The sequence below is a fragment of the Lathyrus oleraceus genome, chromosome 5 (genome assembly GCF_024323335.1).
Source record: "Lathyrus oleraceus cultivar Zhongwan6 chromosome 5, CAAS_Psat_ZW6_1.0, whole genome shotgun sequence".
NCBI classification, from domain to species: Eukaryota; Viridiplantae; Streptophyta; class Magnoliopsida; order Fabales; family Fabaceae; genus Lathyrus; species Lathyrus oleraceus.
The window spans coordinates 169,095,536-169,116,675 of NC_066583.1; the positions used below are offsets into that span (position 1 = coordinate 169,095,536).

A 21,140-nucleotide genomic window follows, 5' to 3' on the forward strand; every position below is an offset into this window, starting at 1 on the left:
GTAAACAAAGCATGATTATGATAAAACAGGTCAGATGGGCAAAGATCAAAATAGGACGAAGAACAGCAGCATCCATTACAACAATTCAAAGTATCTAGGCATACTTAAGTTACATGCAAAGCCTCAAATATATTTATGAATCTCAATTATGATATCACATGTGAATTAGGAACATAAAGCGATAATAGTAACGCAAACCTGTTTGCAATTGAGTCGCAACCTTGAATTGGCCGATCGGATAGAATTGAGCGGAGGTGACCTTGCTGCCGCCGTAAGATTAGATTCGGTAAAAAGGCACACAATAGTTTCCGTTGTAGAAACTATTGTGCGAAAAGAATTAACTAAATACCAAAAGGGAATCCGGAATTGCAAAAGAAATAGTGTAGCACTTGTAAAACACAATGCCTAAGCTGCTGGAAAAGAAGAAAAAATGCAAAGGCGAAAACGGCAAAGGAAAAAGAATCTCGGAAAGAGCTCCCCCTTTTAGGTTTTCAAGGCGGCTATTTATATTGTTGTCATTAGGTCATGCCTGCTGCCAAAAAAAAAGTCTTCAACACGTACGTGGATATAGGGCCCAACGGATCTTCAAGTCTCCGAAGCGTTGCCTGCGCCCACAAAGTAGGGGAATGGTGTGACGTTCGTCACACCATGTGTGACGCCCGTCACAGGGGTGTGTGAGGCGTGACGCTCGTCACAGCCTCTGTGACGCTCGTCACAGATGCCACGCCCGTGTTCTTGTACTTTGGGTTGGGCTTTGCTGTTTGGTTCGTTTTCTTTCCTTTTTGCACCCCTTTTCCTCCGCTTCCAAATAAACCACTTTCATATTATCACTAGGTGAGCGTGTAACGAGTAGGCCATTTTGGGTCATTCGCGAGCTGGGCCTTTGATCCTTTAAGTGTCATAAAAATGAGTCGGAGTGCCCTGAAATGTCTTGAAATATTAATGGGCAAATTTTGGGGTATGACACATGGATACCCATGTCATCCTTGTGAACTCATCCACAAATGACATAAAGTATTTATTCCCTCCTAGTGAAGGTTCTGGAAATGGTCCACACACATTAGAATGCACTACTCTCAAAGCATGTTTTGCTCTTTGAGCTACTTCTGATGCAAATGGTAGTCTTAGCTGCTTCCCTCTCATGCATACATTGCATGACTTTTCTGGTTTCTTAATTGCAGTAATTCAACGTATCAGTTTCTTTGAATTCATATCTCCTAAGCTTCTGAAGTTCAAATGACCAAATATTTTGTGCCACAACTCACTTTCCTTTACAACACTTGTTGCACCAAGGCGTTCAGAGTCTGCAGCTTTAACATTCACCTTGAATGTTCTATTACTTCCCTGTTCTAACTCCATAATCAGCTTCTGATTACAATCATACAGCTTCAAAAGATTGTCCTTCATGGTAACTGATAATCCTTTTTCAATTAATTGACTTACACTCATCAGATTGCTCTTCATGCCAGGAACATACCAAACGTTCTGAGTTAATGCAGATTTTCCATTATTAATAATCACTCTAACATTCCTCATTCCTTCAACATTCAGATACTTATCATCAGCACATTTAATCTTGGTCCTCTTCCCAGAGTCAAAATCAATCAGTCATTTCTTATTTCCAGTAAGATGGTTTGAACAACCAGTGTCCATATACCACCAGTCTTCTAAAGACGCACTATCAGCATCAAAAGCCATTAATAGCACATGTTCATCATCCGAACTTCTGGCTATATTCGTTTCTTCTTATTTTCTCTCCTTGTTTGACCAACAATCTGCAACGAAGTGGACAAACTTCTTACAATAGTAACATTGAACTTTTCTCTTGTCATACTTCTCATTTTCCTTCTAACTCCCAGAAGTTGAGGTTTCTGACTTCTGAAACCTACCATGTCTTTTCTTGACTTCTGAGTAAGACTGCTTCTGGTCTTTCTTGATAAAAGAAGCTTTCAGGGCATGCTCTACCTCTCTCTCAGAGGTTCTTTCAGTCAGACGCAACTCTTGCGCCTCTAGACTGCTTTGCAACTCTTCTATTCTCATGGTGCTCAGATCCTTAGAATGTTCAATTGCTACAACGATGTAATCAAACTGAGGAGTAAGAGATCTAAGTACCTTCTCAATGATACTTTCTTTAGAGATAGTTTCTCCACACAACTTCATCTCATTTGTGATCAGAATCACTTTGGAGATATAGTCAGGTACCTTCTCATTGTTCTTCATGCTGAGATTCTCATACTACTTACGTAGAGACTGGACTTTTACCTTCTTCACTGATGCATCACTGTTGCAACACCGCACCGGTGTGTCCCGCGCAGCCTTCGCCGTCGTCGAATCAACGATTTTCTCAAACACATTCGCATCCACACACTAATTGATGTATAACAACGCCTTCTGGTCCTTCTTCCTCAGATCACGCTAAACATTTCTCTACTTCTTCCTCATATCACTCTAAACATTTAAACATTTCTCTACTTCTTCCTCAGATCACGCTAAACATTTCTCTGCGTATTCGTTACATTTTTTTTTATATCTATGTTATCATGTCAGACATTCAGAGGAGCCAATTATTAAAGGAGAGCCTACATACAAAGTTGATAGACGAATCAACCGAGCTAAAGGATTAGATGATCCCAAACAAAAATCTATGGTGCGATTGTCTCTATAAATATTTGAAACTGATGTTAAAATAATACTGTATAACAGAAGTATTATATAACTGCATAGAAACTAAAACGGAGTAGTAACTCTAAAGTTTTCACAAAATGAATTCATATAGTTGATGCCAACCACAGAGATTACTGAATTAAAAGTTATTTTAGAAATGATATCATTCAATATAATTAAAATTTACTTATATTTTGAACTACAAACATATACTTTCTGTACTTATATATATAATTATAATCGAAAACAAAGATAACTTGTTGCAGTTGTAACTTGAGTTTGTCATTCATTCACAGAACAACAATCAGCCAAAAGCTTCTATTTTACAACTTCACATCAGCACAAAAAACACAGGTATTATCAACTTCAGATAAAGAATCAACATAAAAATATAAAACCATGAACAAACATGTCAAACCAATATAAACTTTATATAATTCAAAACTAACATAAAAACTTCATCAAACTCAATCAATAGTAGGAAACACATTATTATCCAATGTTTAGATGCAAAACAGGAACGAATAAGAGATAGATATGAAAAACCAATAACAACCAAAAATCTGCCAAACAAAATAAAACGACACAAAACCGTAAAACCGCCACCATGCCTATAAGTCATTCAACGCTTGAACAAGTCACTACATCCAGTCCAATTGTAGTCAAGTGAACTCCATAGTGGTTTAACTGCCTCCTTCTTCTCCTCAGACTTTTCTAAGATCACACCATTCTGTTTACTCACCTCTTTTTCAAGCTCTTCAACTCGCATTATCAGCTTATTTTCATCACTCACTTTTGTTCTATAGTGAACCACCAGCTCCTTCAGCGATGTGTTCAGCTCGTCTATATGCTTCTTCATATGTGATATTTGATCGCCGCGCGAGCATATCTCAGCCTTAAGCTTATCAACCTTGACATTGGATTCATTTATTTCAGCCATTACCTTGCTTGATTCCTTATTCACAGCTTCTACATCGTTCATTCTTTGACCAAGTTCTTTCTTCAAGCAACTGATCTCATCCTGCAAAAGTTTTACTTGAGCAGAATGCAGCTTTTTCTGATTCGATTTTTCAGATTCATGCAGCATTACTTTTTCTTCTAAATCCTTGTTTCTAGACTCAAATTCCTCCAGTTTAGAGACCAGTTGTTTTTTCTGTTTTGACAACCTTGCAATATCAGCATGTGTCTTTTCTTTCTCCCAAGAGAACACGACCTGCATTTCAAGCAGTTTCGAATTCAATTTTTTCAACTCCTCCTTGTGGTTAACGTCATTCTCCTCCTTTGCTGTAACCAAGGCATCTATGTTGCATTCTAATGCAGCAATGTCTGTATTTTGCTCTTTAATCTGACTTTGCAACAGACAAATCATAGATGTCTTAACACTAAGTTCCTTTGCGACTTCATTATTGGAAAACTTGAGCTTATTTTGAGCCTCCTTAAGTTGTTCCATCAAATTTGTAATCTTGTTGACGCATTCTGGAATATGAGTATCCAATTCAGCAGTTTGTTTTTGCAGCTCCTCCTTTTTCAGACTCAATTCTTCCCGCACTTTTTCGAGTTGATTCTCACTTTCTTTAATTTGAGTCTTCAACTTGAAAATCTCTTCTTTCGAACGCTGCTTTTGTTCATTCAACTCCTCCGCTTTCAGCTTCAATTCTTTGCAGATATTATCAAACTGACCCGCTTTCAGCTCCAGTTCTCCGTAGATATTATCAAACTGACCCGCTTTCAGCTCCAATTCTTTGCGCACATCATCAAGCTGACAGTATCTCAGATTTAATTCTCTGTGCACATCATCAAGCCGACAGTTTTTCAGATTTAATTCTCCGCGCACATTATCAAGCTCAACATTTTTCAGATTCAACTTTTTATGCATCATAAGAAGCTGAACTTTATTCATATTTAATTCTTTGTGCACTTTATCAAGCTGACCATTTTTCAGATTTAATTCTCCGCGCACATTATCAAGTTGACTCTCACTATTTTCAATTTGAGTCATCAACTTGAGAATCTCTTTATCTGAAAGCTCTTTTTGTTCATACAACTCATCCTCTTTCAGCTCCAATACTTCCTGCATATCATTAATCTGACTCTCACTATTCTCAACTTGAACTTTCAGCACTATAATCTCTTGTTCTGAAAGCTGAAGCTTAAAATTGGAAACTCTTAACTCTTCCTCCTTTTCATTGAACTTTTTGACCAACTCCTCGTAACTTCTATTGTCCATCTCCCACGAAAAACCATCATCATTGTTTTCCACCCCAACGAACTGGTTTTCCTCTTCCGAATCCGGATAGTTTCCTTCACGGTCAACATCCTGAAGGGATTCATCAGGCATTACATGACAAGTGATTGCAGAAGAGATATCAGTTTCGGGTTCGGAATCCCACGACGACATAGGTGATCCACAACCCTCCGTCATAGAAACCACAGAGCTAGCATCACAGTCAGTATTTAGCGGTTGAAGGTCGCATTTCAGCACGGTAGTCATCTGATTTAGGATCACCCCTACACTCTCTCCATCACAAGGTGTATCACAATTGCTAGAGTCCTCCATCTAAGACTCTAAAAATAAATTCAATGATTAGAACTCTTCAATTACAAGAACTACACAGAAAATAAAAACCATAAAAAGGTACAAGCTTTCTATTCCAATCATCAACAATCACAAATCAACATGCTCTTCATGCTATAATAAAATGTCATAATTAAATAGAAACAATAACGTGAACAAGAATAAATCCGTATTGCAATACGAAAGCTACGTAGTAACCACAGTATCATTAAACTAAACTATAAAATGATAAGGCATCATCATCAAGTAACAAAAACAATGAAAATTTTGAAACCCTAACCTATTATTAATAGACATGCATGCAAAATTGATATTATTGTATAACTTATAATTATATTAATGCAAAACAAAGTACTCTTGTTCTTAAAATAACCATCGCATATGAAAATTTTCACAGCAATTGAGAAAAAAAAGTGAAAATAGGAAGGGATAAAGCAATGTTTCACCTTGGAAAATTGGCGTAGGGTTTGGAAAAGAGCTGAGTTTAGTTGATAGGTTAGGGTTTATATTCGTTCCGTGTTTGTTAAGTATATATTATGGAGGCTTCTATTTTTCAGGCATAGTTATCGCACGTTTTAACTGATTAAGTGGGATTTTTTATCTCAGCTTTTATTATATTTATTATATTAATGTTTTCTTTTTTTGAAGCGATAATTACTAACTTGACGTTTTGATTTTTTTAAAGCATTTGATATTCATAAAAATATAAAATTTTGTTGTATCACAAAATCAAAATTATTGGAGGTTAGATACCTATGTATTTCTAATTCTATCTATATAACTCTAAAGTCTGCTACAGGGCATTTCATCAAAACTTCTTATTCTTAATTTTTTTTCTTATTAAATTGATTATATTATATTAATAATTATTATTAAAAAAATCTTCTAAATTTCCAAAAATTTAATTTATAATATATAAAATGAATTTAGGCCTAATCATTTAAATTACTCTACAAAGAAATTTTACTTTTTGGTTTCAAAATAGTTTTTTAAAAAATGTATTATGTGATTAAGATTTTTAAATAAGAAATTATTTTATTAAATTTAGGCCTGATCAATTTAATTTTCCCTCAAATAAATTTCATTTTTTTGTTTCAAAATATTTTTTTTTAAATAAATATTGTGATTAATTATTTTAATAAACAATTATCTTATTAAATGGTCAATATTTATAATTAATTTGAATTTTATTTAAAAAATAATTTATATATAATTCTAAAACAAGTTAAATTTTGTTGACATAGCATCCTATTAAAATTTTTAACATATTTTATATTAAATTAACTATATTATATTGATAATTATTGTTGAAAAACTCTCTCAGATCTCTTAAATTTTTTTTTATAATTTATTGTTGATGTGACATCCTATCAAAACTTTTTATTTTAAATTTTTTCTATTAAATTGATTATATTATATTAATAATTAATATATATATATATATATAAAGCAAAACTTTTCTATTAAATTGATTATATTATATTAATTTGAATTATATTTATAATTAATGTTAAATTGAGTACATTATATTAACAATTATTATTAAAAAAATATCTCAAATCTTCTAAGATTTAATTTTAATTTATAATTTAAATTATAAATTGAATTTAGATTTAATCAATTAAATTCCTTTACAAATATCTTTAAAAATAAGTATTATGTGATTAATTTTTTTTCAATAAAACAAACTATCTTATTAAATTTGGACCTAATCAATTAAATTCCCCTACCAAAAAAAACTCATCTTTTGATTTCAAAATATTTTTAAAAAGTAAGTATTGTGTGATTAAGTTTTTTAAATAAAAAATTATTTTATTAAATGGTCAATTTTTATGATTAATTTGAATTTTATTTTAAAAAAATAATCTATTTATAACCATAAAGCAAATCACACTTTATTGACGTGACATCCTATCAAAGCTTTCCATTTTTGAGTTATTTTATATTAAATTTACTATATTGTATTGATAATATTTGTTGAAACTTTTTCTCAAATCTCCTAAAATTTAACTTTATTATTAGAATTTTAATTATAAATTAAATTTAGACCTAATCAATTAAATTGCTCTATAAAGAAATCTCATCTTATGGTTTCAAAATAATTTTTTTTGTAAAGTATTATGTGATTAACTTTTTTAATAAATTTTTTTATTAAATTTCCTCACCAAGAAATCTCACCTTTTAGTTTTAAAATTTTAGTGTTATATTTGTGAAAGTTCTAAACAATGGCGATTCCCGAGCCTCAACCTAGAGTGATGTCGCCCAGACGACTCCCATACAAGATAGGGGGTGCTCGCTCATGGATATATGGCGTGTATTGTGTCATTGTCTCCAGGTATTTTTGTGAGAAGAAGTCGTACCATGAATCCCTAAGAAATAGGTAATCAACAGTCTCCCCTAGCTATGGGGGAGCAGTTGTCGCTTCAAAGGGTTTCCTAAACCCTATGTCCAAAAAGCCTATATAAATACTTCTCCCTTAAAGGGATAAGAGAATGATCTTAACTCAAACAGATCATATTATATGTATCGTTACCACAAAGGCATCAAGCTACATACATGACCTCTCACCTCACATGAACAGGTCCTTTAAACCACCACAAAATACCAACATATATGGCTTATCACCGGTGTGGATAAAGTTTAACCACCATACAACGTAATATACCTACTAAGACCTCTGAGTACCCCTACCCTTATAGGAGTAATATGCACACCTGTTCTTTTTGACCAGTACAGTGGCATCCATCATGGGCCCCGATAAAACAAATATGGGCCACTTCTTCTTCATCACAATCACCATAAATGTTGTCGTCTTCCACTCTTGTACCTGACTTTTCGCAGCAATGGTTAACAGGAGGGTTTCATCCCCTACGCTGGAGGATAGTAGTTGTAACGATGAAGTCAAGACCATGGGAGAGATGTGTGTCTCAATGGACGAATTACGCCGTCCAATATCAAACATTGGAAGACAGTGTCCACACATCAGACAACGCCAACAAGAATCGAATCCTCTAGAAGAGACGGAGGTGTTGGATCCATAGCCACTCTCAGATAAAATATGGGAAGCGCATGTCCTTGAAGTATTAAAACCTCTCTCTCTAGCCAAGTTTGATGGACGCAGTGATCCTTATGAGCATGTCGCCTATATTAACATGCAAATGGCCATCATTGGGGCACCTGAATTTTTGAAGTGCAAACTATTTTCAAGCATCATCAGGGACGCTTCCTTACGATGGTATATGAGTTTACCCCCGTGCCTCTATATCCAGCTATCAAGAGCTGGTAAAAAAACCACTACACTAGTTCTCCACCATCCTTCATAGAAAGATGTTCACCACCATCCTATTTAACATACGAAAGGGTCCATTAGTGTCACTGAGGTATTATCTCTCCCAGTTTAATGAAGCCACTATTAAGGTCGTTCCCTCAAAACAAGAAATCTTTGTGGGGGGAATTCCAAAATGGACTTAATATGAGACACTCCAATGAGTCTCTCGCCCAGAAGCTAGCACGCTTACTAGTAGAAGTGGTCAAATTCTACATAAAGGGTGAGGAGAGCAACACTGAAAAGAAGATGTGAGACGTTAATAAGCGTGTTCCCAATGTTGAAGGTTCACACCACTAGAGGAAGAGTAATTATACCTCCCTCATCAAAGACAAGATTATGTTCAAGGGGACATGCAAGACTACATAGAGCTTCATACCTCTGAACACTCGTCGTGGGCAGATTTGGCGTGAGGCTCTTCACCTACACAACATTCCCACATCTCCAGCTCCGAAGGCATGTGTGATGGGTCCCAAACCAGAAAGATGGTGCAAGTTCCATAGATTCAAGGGACACCACACCAAATATTTCTACCAACTCAAGAAAGATATCAAGAGGTTGATCCAGGAAGGACATCTCAAGAAATATTTAAAGGGTCACTCCTCTCATGGGTCTGACAAGTCTAACTCGCGAGGGAGAGATGAAGCAGGAAGCCCTAGAACCAACAAAGCAAAAGAGACATCTCAAGGAAAGGGAAACAAAGTTGTGCGCCACATGCTCAATACCATAGCAGGAGGATTAAGCGGGGGCGGGGAGACCATCTCCGTATGTAGAAGGCATGATCACCAGATTATTAATATTGAGGACCTCCAAAGTATCGAGGGATGAGGAGGGTTGAAGGTGCCAAAAGCCACGATCTCCTTCTCTAAGAAAGATGTGGTTGGCTTCCACCCTTACAGTGATGACCCCATGGTCATTACTATCAAATATGGTGAATAGGAGATCATGAGGGTTCTTGTAGACCAGGGGAGTTCCACATACATCCTGTATTGAGAAGCATTTGAAAGACTTCGCCTCAACTTAGAGGACTTAAAATCCTTCAAGGGCTTGTTGGTTGGATACTCTAGAAAACAGGTACAAGTAAAACGATACATCACCTTGAAGACCACTTTTAGATAGAAGGACCAAGCCAAAGAAATAAAGGTCGGGTATTTGGTTATTGATGCCCCTTCTTCCTATAATATGACTATATGGTGAAGCTAGCGGAAATATACCCGAACGCATCGCACGCTCGAACATACAACAGTATCACCATCGAACTTTATTTATTCCCGAAGGAAAGGGAAAACATTGATAAAACCCGGGGGAAAGGTATTAGGTGTGGAAGAGGTAAAGGATTATCGACGGAGCGGAGATTTTCTCCGGTTAGTGTTGAAAATTGAAGCGCCAAAAAGAAACCCGGAAAAATTCAAGAATAAGCTCCATTAATCCAATTAACTTCCAAGCTTTGATAATTATTCTTGATGATGAATGAATGTAGAAGATAATGTAGTAATTGTTGTTGAATGATTTTTTGATGATAATGCTTGCATTAATGATTGATAATTGTTGATGATGATGTAGAAATTATTGATGGCTGAGTTCCACCATTTTAGAACTTCAATGTGAAGTTCTAAATGGTGATGAATATGAACTTTGGTGAGGGTGAGGGAGAAGATTAATATTGAGAGATAAATTGAGAAGAAAAAGTGATGGAAAAATAATGATTAATTGTGCATTTTCTAAGTTAGGTTAGTTAACCCCCAAAAATGTGAAAAGTAACATGTTTATATAGACTTGGTAGGTGAATGATCAACCTTGGATTGTGATCCAAGTAATTGATTTTATCAATGGTTAGAAATTAATTTAAGCTCAAGTTGCGGATCACCAATTTCAACCGTAGGATCAATTGTTAAGAGTGGCTAGGATTGAGTGAAAAAGATGGAAGTTGAGATTTGTAATTGTTTGAAAGTTTTGTGTTAGTTTGGAAGTTATGGTAGTTAATGGTAATTAGGTAAACTGATGGCTTGTGTAGAAATAGGTAGTTAAGGATAGTTAAAGACCAATGATGTTGGAGTTTAGCAAAAGTACCAAGTTAGGATGTAAAACAAAGAGTCACTAGTAATTAAACTTGAATTTTCATCCATGCCTTGATTTTTCTACCACTTTTGACTTGAATTTTGAGTGGCTTAACCCATGACTTTTAGTACTTTTGAGAAGTGATATTTTCCACTAAATGAATGAAATTTCCCTTTTATTCCAACTTTGTCCTTTCCTTTGAATCCAAGCAAATCTCTGAATTAATGGATGATCGTTTCAATCTCTCCTGATAACCATGAATCTCAAATAAAGAGATGATCACCACCACAAGTAATACGGGAAATAAACCCGAATAATTACCAAATAATATCCACCTCGAAAATCCACTTAAACTGATTAAATCTATTATCATCGAACCTTTGGCCTAAATTTGTTACCATATGCAAATGTCGATGAATGCATGATCAAATAGAAAAAGTGTGCAAATCAACAAAACCATAAGACAGACAAATTTTAAAAAGTATGGCAAATTTTGGGGTACGACAGCTGCCCCTATTTAATCTACTTAGACCTAGATGGTCGAATTGTGAGACCTTTTCGGGTAATCAAGGTATGAGTGGATTAAATACTTCAGTATCCGGAAAAAAAAATCGTTGAGGACGGTTATATGGGATATAGGGATGGAAACTTGACTTTTAGAGGTTCATCTGCTGGGAATTTTTGATGTACTATGGGGATATGGTAAAATGAGGGTCATGATACGCATGATATATGTATGTTTTATCATTTTTGTGAAACATGAGGCCACGTATGCTAATCAGATAGCCCATGAAAGTTTCAAAATATCCTTGCAAACAAGGGGTTTCGAGAATGAATCATCAGTTCCATAACTGGAAACACAGTCAAACACCACTACGCCAAATAAGGGAAAAGAGAGCGCTTTTTTGGCCTATAACAGCGCTTTAAAGCGCCCTCTAATCTGGCGTTGGCATAAGTAAAGACAACGCTTTTTTTCCTGGTGAAAGCGCTCTCTAAAGTGGCTCTTTAAGCCCTTTAAGGGCCACTTTAGAGGGCGCTTTTTAAAGAAAGCGTCCTCTAAAGTGGAAACTTTTAAGGGTTTAGAGGGCGCTTTTACTGGAAAGCGCCCTCTAAAGTGGAAACTTTTAAGGGTTTAGAGGGCGCTTTTACTGGAAAGCGCCCTCTAAAGTGGAAATTTAAAGGGTTTAGAGGGCGCTTATTTTGGAAAGCGCCCTCTAAAGTGGGTGGTTATTTAAATTTTTTTTTTTAAAAAGCGCTATATTTTTTTATTTATTTTAGACAACCTGTATATTGAAGCAGTACACCCAAAACTGTATAATTTGAAGCCCTTTTTCACACATTGCATTCAACAAGCCTTATATACAACATTCCATACATATACAATAATCCACTGATATATAATCGTTTAACTTCTAAAGATTCTAAATATACAACCAATTCATAACTTAAAAAGAAATAAAACTAAGTAGCAAAAGCATCTCTAAGATGTATGTTTTTTTTGCTAGCCGCAGTCTTCTTAGCAACAACCTCTTTTTGTTCAATATCAATAGCATGAACCTAAAATATCATAAAATTAGATAGGTGAAGTATAAGATCAAGAATTAACATTTTCTATGCATAAATATCATATAATTGTGTTTATACCTTTTTTTTGATGCAACTGACTCGATTTGCTGCGTAATCCCCTTATATTTTTGGTCCCTTATCTTTTGAAGATAGAATTGATATTTGTTTAGATGGACATGTTCCATTGTCGTAGAGGGATACTTTCAAATATCCAGCATCATCATCTACGCGAATGAGGCTTGATGACAATGGAACATCTCCATCTAAACAAATATCAATTGATACTTTCAAGTATCCCTTGCCCCTTGCACGAATGATTGAATTCATAATAGCCATTTTACCTCTAATAAAGAAAATAATTAAAATCAGATGACAAATATAAAAACAATTAAAATCATAAAAGCCATTTTACCTGTAATAAAGAAAACAATTAAAATCATTTGACCTGTACCTTTTTCACTAAGTTCTCTTTCTTTTCTTGGTTGGAATATGTTCTACATGTCTCTTAACAACACGGACGGTTGGATTGATCCAAATACCCTCATTATGATCATTTCTAATATATGAATCATTTGATATAATATTCTCATCTTGATCATTTCTGGTAAACGATTCAATCTCAACATCAATATCACCTTGATCTCCAGTGTTTTCATCAATTACTTTGTTGGAAAAAAGAACTATAGACCATTTCGTACTTTTCGGATCATTGACATAGAACACTTGTCTAGCTTGAGAGGCTAGAATAAAAGACTCATCTTTGTATCCCACCCTATTAAGATCCACTTGCAAAAATCCTGACTTATCCATTCGAATGTCGTTATTATTTTCAACCCACTTGCAACCAAATATAGGAATCTGAAACTTCTCATAATCAAACACCCAAATGCGCTCGATAACACCAAAATACGACAGATTTGCAAATTTGGGGTTTAAGTCCTTCACACTTGATATGTGCATTGCTTCAGCTACCACGGTGACACCACTATTCTGCATAGTACTTTTATCATCTTGTTCTTTGGTATAAAATGTGTATCCATTAATCGCGTATGCGCTATAAGAAAAAACATGGAAACTTGGACCATATGCTAAGCATCTCAACCTTTCTGTTATTGAAGCGGGATCTGAATAATACTTTGAATAAATATGATCTTTAAACCAAGGTATAAAACATCGATTGTGCTCTCGTACTATCCAATTTTCATTTCTATTGGGATTTAAACCTCGGAGAACATCCTTGTGAATTTCAACATACGGCTCAACCTCATTCTCATGGTGCAGAACATACAAATGCACTTGATCTCGTTCGACCCTTGATACTGCCACGATTTTATTTCCAATTAGATTCTTTCCTTCTTTCTTTTCGACAAGCTGAGACTTGGGGAGTCCGATTGACTGAACATTAGACAAATATTCAGTACAAAACTCAATCGCTTCTTCAACAATGTATCTTTCAACCATACAACCTTCTGGTCGACTTCGGTTCTTCGCGTACCCTTTTAATATTTTCATATAACGTTCAACAGGGTACATCCATCTCATATAAGCTGGTCCACACAATTGTGTCTCTTTCACAAGATGAACAACTAGATGTACCATTATGTCAAAAAATGATGGAGGAAAAAACATTTCAAGCTCACACAAAGTAATAACGATTTCTTTTTGCAACATTGGTAAGATCACAGGATCGATCACCTTACTGCAAATTGACTTGAAGAAAGAACACAACTTAGTTATAGAGCTTCTTACTTTTTCTGGAAGAATAGAACGTATACCTATTGGGAGAAAATGTTCCATTATAACATGGCAATCATGGGTCTTTAAACTCTTTAACTTGAGGTCTTTCATAGACACAAGTCTTCTAATATCTGAAGAGTACCCTTCTGGAACTTTAACTTCACTTAGAAACTTACACAATGTGTTTTTCTCCTTTCTAGATAGAGTATAAGCAGCAAGCGGTAGATATGTTCGTTTTCCTTTCTTCAAGGGTCCTAATTCAGTTCTTATTCCCATCGCTATCAAGTCCTTTCTTGCCTTAAGGCCATCCTTAGACTTTCCTTGTATATTGAGTAACGTGCCAATAACACTTTCAAATACATTTTTTTCAATATGCATAACATCAAGAAAATGTCTCACATACAAGGACTTCCAATACGGCAATTCAAAAAAAACTGACCTCTTCTTCCATCCACTTTTGACAAGTGTGTGGGCAAAAGCTTGCCAAACTGAGTATCCAAATCTTTCACCTTTTCAAAAATTTGATCACCCGTCAATATAGGTGGAGCTCTGCCTTGTTCTGTCTCTCCATTGAACGCCTTTCTCCATCCACGGTAGTGATGATTTGAATTTAAGAATCTCCGATGACCGAGAAAGACATTCTTCTGACCAAACTCCAAGCGCTTCCAATCTGTTTTATCTTCACAAATAGGACACGCACATTGACCTTTTATGTTATACCCTGATAGATTTCCGTATGCTGGAAAATCATTAATTGTGCCAAACAACATCGCCCTCAAGTTGAAACTTTCTTTCCTATATCCATCATAAACCTCCACACCGGTCTCCCACAAAATCTTTAAATCTTCGATTAAGGGCTTCAAGTACACGTCTATGTCATTCCCTGGTTGTTTAGGTCCAGAAATCAACATAGACAACATCATGTACTTACGCTTCATACATAGCCATGGAGGTAGGTTATAAATCATAATAATCACAGGCCATGTACTGTGTGAGATACTCTGGATACCGTGTGGGTTCATTCCATCAGTAGATAATGCCAAGCGAAGGTTTCTTGATTCTTCTCCAAATTCAGGATAATCATTATCAATTTTCAACCACTGTGGTGAATCTGCCGGATGTCGATACTTTTCATCTATAATTCTTTCATCTGCATGCCAGGTCAAGTGTCTTGAATCGGTTTCACTACGAAACATGCGTCTAAATCTCGGAATAACAGGAAAATACCACAAGACTTTTGCTGGAGACAACTTGTTCTTATATCGCGAGACACCGCATTTAGGACACTCATTTAACGATGCATACTCATTTCGAAACAAAACGCAATCGTTTGGACATGCATGTATCTTATCATAGCTCATGCCAATAGAGCACAACATCTTTTTGGTCTCATATGTTCGATTGGGAAGAACATTATCCTCAGGAATCATATCTTTCAAAAGGGCTAATAACTCTGTGAAACTTTTATCCGACCATCCATTGCTCGCCTTTAAGTTGTACAACTTTAATACCGCAGACAATCTTGTGAATTTAGTGCAACCATCATACAAAGGTTTCTCTGCATCACTTACCAACCTCTCAAACATTTCGGGACAATCCTTAAGATCTCCTTCAAGTGCTTCTGCAATCTCTTCAACTCGATCACAATCGTATGTATCTGCGCCACTATAGTTTGAGGCATAGGTCGTACTATCCCCCGGTTCAACATTCTCGTTACTTTTCTCACCATGCAAATTCTAACATGTATAACTTCGATCAATTCCATGTCTCATTAGATGCGATGTCAACTGAACTGCGTCAACCCGTTTCCCATAACAACAACCCAAGCAAGGACATATCATTCTACTGGGGTCTTCGGCGTGCGCAACGGCAAACTTAACGAATTCTGATACCCCATTCTCGTACTCTCTCGACAATCGATTGGAAGACATCCATGTATTATCCATTACTAATTAGAATAAACAAAAAACAATTTCAGAAGAGAAACCAAAAATGGGATGAGACAAAACAATTTTGCTTTATTGAGTTAGTCTCTGTGCAGGGCATTCATGTCTCCATTTACTCTATCAAATAACATCCATACCTAAACTTCTTAAGTTACTAGCTACGCTATGTATGTTAGAATAAATACACTCATAAGCTGCATAGTGTACCTTTGATTGGTAGAAGGTGTTTTAGATATTGCTGCCTGAATAGTCAAAAATTTGAAACTTTTTTAGGGTTTTACAAAATGTTGTTAAACTACAATCTAAGCCGCGAAATCAAAGGTTTCTAATGTCTCTATAATGCAACCATAACCGAACCCTAACAACAGTCTTTGAATGTGATTCATAGCGATATCAAATTCAGCAATTTAAAAACCAACCGTCAATTGATGGTCGAAACAAATGTAGCATAGACAACAATAACATAAAACTGAAATGGGGCAAAGCTAAAACAAAGCAATAGTGCAAGTAATAATGTATGCTAGAATAAATACACTCATAAGCTGCATAGTGTACCTTTGATTGGTAGAAGGAGGAAACGTCGTAGATCTAACATAGGTGGAAGGAGAACGCCTTAGAAGTAGCGAAAATCGTAGCAGTGAGAACCCTAACGTGAAAAAGAATGAAAATAACAGAGAGTGAAATAACAAAACGCGCAGTATGTTATAATTTTAATGTTTACTAAAGGGGACCTTAGAGGGCGCTTGTGGAAAAAAAGCGCCCTCTAAAGGGGGCCTAAGAGGGCACTTATGAAAGCGCTCTCTAAGGCTTTCCAGAAGTGCTTTATAAACTGGAAATGCACATGGACTTATAGAGCGCTTCTTTAAAAGCGCCCTCTAAGGGTAACCTTAGAGGGCGCTTTCTAAAAAGCGCCATGTATTGTTGTCCCTCTATCTCCTCCTTATTTTTTCGCTTCACCTTAGAGGGCGCTTTATTACAAAAGCGCCCTCTAAAGTGCGCTGTCTATTGCTCCTTATTTTTTCACTTCACTTTAGATAGCGCTTTTGTAATAAAGCGCCCTCTAAGGTGCGCTGTCTATTCCAGTTTTTGGCGTAGTGCACGGAGGTTTGAAAAAAGGAAAGGTCATCAACCTTACAGGTTGGGAAAAAGGTTCGTCAATCACATAGATTGAAAAAGGCTCATCAACCACGAAGGTTGGAAAAAGATTCATTAACCACGAAGGTGAAGGAGATTAGAGATCCAAAACGCAGCGGAATTTAAAATTTCTCCTTTAGTGATCCTTACGAATGGGCATGATCAGTGATAGAATCATTACCTCTTGTGACGATCGAAACCTTTGATGCAGATCTATGGAGCGATCACGAACATTGAACGACGACAACGCCTCTACTCAGTCCACACGAACGGATTCCTTCAATCTCAGTGCTAGCTGCTACGAATGAAGGCTTTGAGTGAGAGAGAGAGAGAGAGAAAACGAAATTGCAACTGCACTAATGCTTCTGCACAAGGGTTCTATTTATAGAACCACTTGTGTGGGCTACAAGCTAAAAAGCCCACTTAAGTGTATGTGGCCCATATCTTATAATATGCCAAAATCACTTAAGCGCGTGGTACCTTACCATATTTCGTATTCTACTTAAGTACAATGTACCTTATGATGTTCTACAATTCACTTAAGTGCATCGTACCTTACGGTGTTCCTTAGTTACTCTATCTCTCATCAATCCGTCCTTTGTGTGTGACCCTGTAGGTTTTCGCGGCATTGGCAATTATATTAAATCACGTATTTAACATAATAAACAGTGAGCGGTATCTAGAAACACATCACTGCTATCCAAGACACGAAAATGTCATGTGATCTGACAAATCCTTTTGTGATAATACTTATGTGTACAATTACCCTTTTGCCCTTATGTTTATATTGAACACAAGGCATAAACCGTGTCATCCTTGTCCAGTTCAATATTGGGCCCATAGACATTTATCCTATTACGCAGGATGGGAAAATTCCATCTAGGTCACTCATGTCCCTTAGCATGCTTTGTGGAGTACCTATCAACTGTCTTTATGGTCATCCAGTTACGGACAACGTTTGATCAGCAATAAGGCACTCGACTCTACATCTAGGGTCTATAGTGGTTTCAGGTCAAAGGGTGGTATACACCATTATCACCATGAGAATAACTTATGACACTTTGCATAACATTCTATATAGTATTCTCATAGCGGGTCAATCCAGTATAAATATTACTCTTAATATTCATACCTATGTTTAAGATTTGATAACTCCTTATCCATGATCCATGAGATGTTATCATCAGTCTATATACATAATAGTCTTAATGATTTAATGTTATCCCACTTCACAATAAAGCTCGACTACGGATACTTTAAGAATAGTGTCCTTATGTTTAATGTGATCTCATGATTAAGTCATACTTAATACATTAAACGGACTAGCTATTCTATGGACTTTATTAAACAAACATAATAAAGAAAAATCCTTTTATTATTAATAAATAATTCGATACAAGTACCAAAAGTATTGGCCTCTAGGGCTTACACCAACAATCTCCCACTAGCACTAGAGCCAATCAGGCATACCCCTAATGCCCATAGATCTAGTATGGCCATCATGCTTCTGCTGTGCAAGAGGCTTTATTAGTGGGTCAGCAATATTGTCAAGTGTAGGTACTCTGCATATTTTCACATCTCCTCTATCTATTATCTCTCGAATGAGGTGATAACGCCTAAGTATGTGTTTGGATCGTTGGTGAGATCTAGGCTCCTTAGCTTGCGCGATAGCACCATTGATATCACAATAGAGACCAATGGGATCCACAATGCTAGGAACTATGCCAAGTTCACTAATGAACTTTTTGATCCAAACAACTTCCTTTGTTGCACTTGAGGCAGCAATATACTCGGCCTCGGTTGTAGAATCAGCAATTCTATCTTGCTTTGAACTTTTCCAGGTCACAGCGCCACCATTTAAGCAAAACACATAACCAGATTGCGATCTAAAGTCATCCTTATCTGTCTGGAAGCTAGCATCGGTGTATCCAATTACAGCCAGCTCTTCCTGACCTCCATATATCAAGAATGAGTCCTTAGTCCTTCTCAAATACTTAAGTATATTCTTGACAGTTACCCAATGAGCATCACCAGGATCAGATTGGTACCTACTCGTTGCACTTAAAGCATACGAGACATCTGGTCGAGTACATAACATGGCATACATGATAGATCCTATTGCAGATGCATATGGAATCTTATTCATACGATCCCTTTCTTTCTTAGTTGAAGGGGATTGTGTTTTTGATAGACACAGGCCATGTTGCGTAGGTATGAATCCTTTCTTGGAATCATGCATATTAAAGCGTCTCAGCACTTTGTCTATGCATGTACTCTGACTTAGGCCAAGCAGTTTTTGTGATCTATCTCTATAGATTCTGATTCCTAATATATAGGCTGCTTCACCCAGGTCCTTCATAGAAATGCATTTCCCCAACCAAGACTTTACTTGTTGTAGGGTAGGGACATCGTTTCCAATGAGTAATATGTCATCTACATATAATACCAGGAAAACGATCATGCTCCCACTAACCTTCTTCTAGACATAAGGATCATCTTCGTTCTTGATGAATCCATATTGTTTTAATGTTTCATCAAAACTAATATTCCAGCTTCTGGAAGCTTGCTTCAATACATAGATTGATCTTTGTAACTTACATATCTTTTGGGCTTCTTCTAGTATGTCAAATCCTTCAGGCTGTGTCATGTACACATCCTCAAGAAGATTCCCATTAAGGAAAGCAGTTTTGACATCCATCTGCCATATTTCATAATCATGATATGCAGCGATAGCAAGTAAAATCCGAACAGATTTAAGCATTGCAACTGGTGAAAAGGTTTCATCATAGTCAACCCCATGAATTTGTTTATATCCTTTTGCAACCAGTCTTGCCTTATAGGTATGTACCTTACCATCCATGTCAGTCTTCTTTTTGAAGACCCATTTGCATCCTATAGGGTTAACTCCTACAGGAGGCTCTACCAAGGTCCAAACTTGGTTTGTGTACATGGAATTCATTTCAGATTTCATGGCTTCTAGCCACTTCTCAGACTCGGGACCAATTATGGCCTCTTGGTAGGTCACAGGCTCATCTTGATCCATGAGTAATACATCATCTTGATCAGTTATGAGGTATCCATATCTCTCAGGTAGGTGACGTATCCTGTCTAACCTAAGCTGATCTTGTTCTACTTGAGCAGGTTGCTCTTCCACAACTACTTGTGTTTCCTTCTCTAATTCCTCCATAGGTGTATCAATGCTTTGTAATTCTTGAATTTCTTCAAGCTCTACTTTCCTCCCACTGATTCCTTTGGAAATAAAATCCTTTTCTAGGAAAACTCCAGTTCGGGCGACAAACACTTTGCCCTTAGAAGGATTGTAGAAGTAATACCCTCTTGTTTCTTTAGGATACCCCACAAATAAGCATTTGTCAGATTTGGGCTCAAGCTTAGTTGAAATTTTTCGTTTCACATAAACTTCGCAACCCCAAACCTTCATGTAAGACATATATGGTTTCTTACCACTCCATATCTCATATGGGGTCTTCTCAACCTTTCTGGATGGAACACGGTTAAGTGTGTAAGTTGTTGTCTATAGTGCATGTCCCCAAAAGGAGTTTGGAAGATCGGCGTGACTCATCATGGATAGGACCATGTCTAACAGGGTTCGATTTCTTCTCTCAGATACACCATTCCATTAGGGTGTTCCAGGAGGAGTAAGTTGGGATAGGATCCCACACTCTTTCAGATGGTCATCAAACTCTAGGCTTAAATACTCACCACCTCGATCTGATCGAAGAGTTTTAATATTCTTACCTAGTTGGTTTTGTACTTCATTCTTGAATTCCTTGAACCTTTCAAAGGACTCTGATTTGTGTTTCATTAAATACACATAACCATATCTACTGAAATCATCAGTAAATGTGATAAAGTACTGAAAACCTCCTCTGGCTGGTATGTTCAGTGGTACACATACATCAGTATGTATGAGGGCCAAAAGATCATTAGCTCTTTCACCTTTTCCTGTGAATGGAGACTTTGTCATCTTTCCAATTAAACAAGATCTTTATGAAGTCTCTACTCCATTCTTCATATCTTTCAGGTACTTTGGGCAGTTTCTCTTCCAGTGTCCGGTCTTACCGTAATGGAAGCAGGTGCCTGCCTTTGCTATGCCTCCACAAGGCTTCAAAGCAGC

General features: G+C 36.5%; 1 protein-coding gene across 1 annotated transcript; it reads right to left on the minus strand.

Moving 5' to 3' along the window:
- Positions 1-3,234: 3,234 nt before the first annotated feature.
- LOC127087341 (uncharacterized) lies at positions 3,235-5,727 on the minus strand. Its single transcript, XM_051028226.1, has 2 exons — positions 5,686-5,727; positions 3,235-5,229 (listed from the first exon to the last, which is right to left on the minus strand). Exon 2 carries the CDS (start codon positions 5,219-5,221, stop codon positions 3,287-3,289), a length of 1,935 nt encoding a protein of 644 aa, XP_050884183.1. The 5' UTR covers positions 5,222-5,229; positions 5,686-5,727; the 3' UTR covers positions 3,235-3,286.
- Between the last annotated feature and the right edge of the window lie 15,413 nt (positions 5,728-21,140).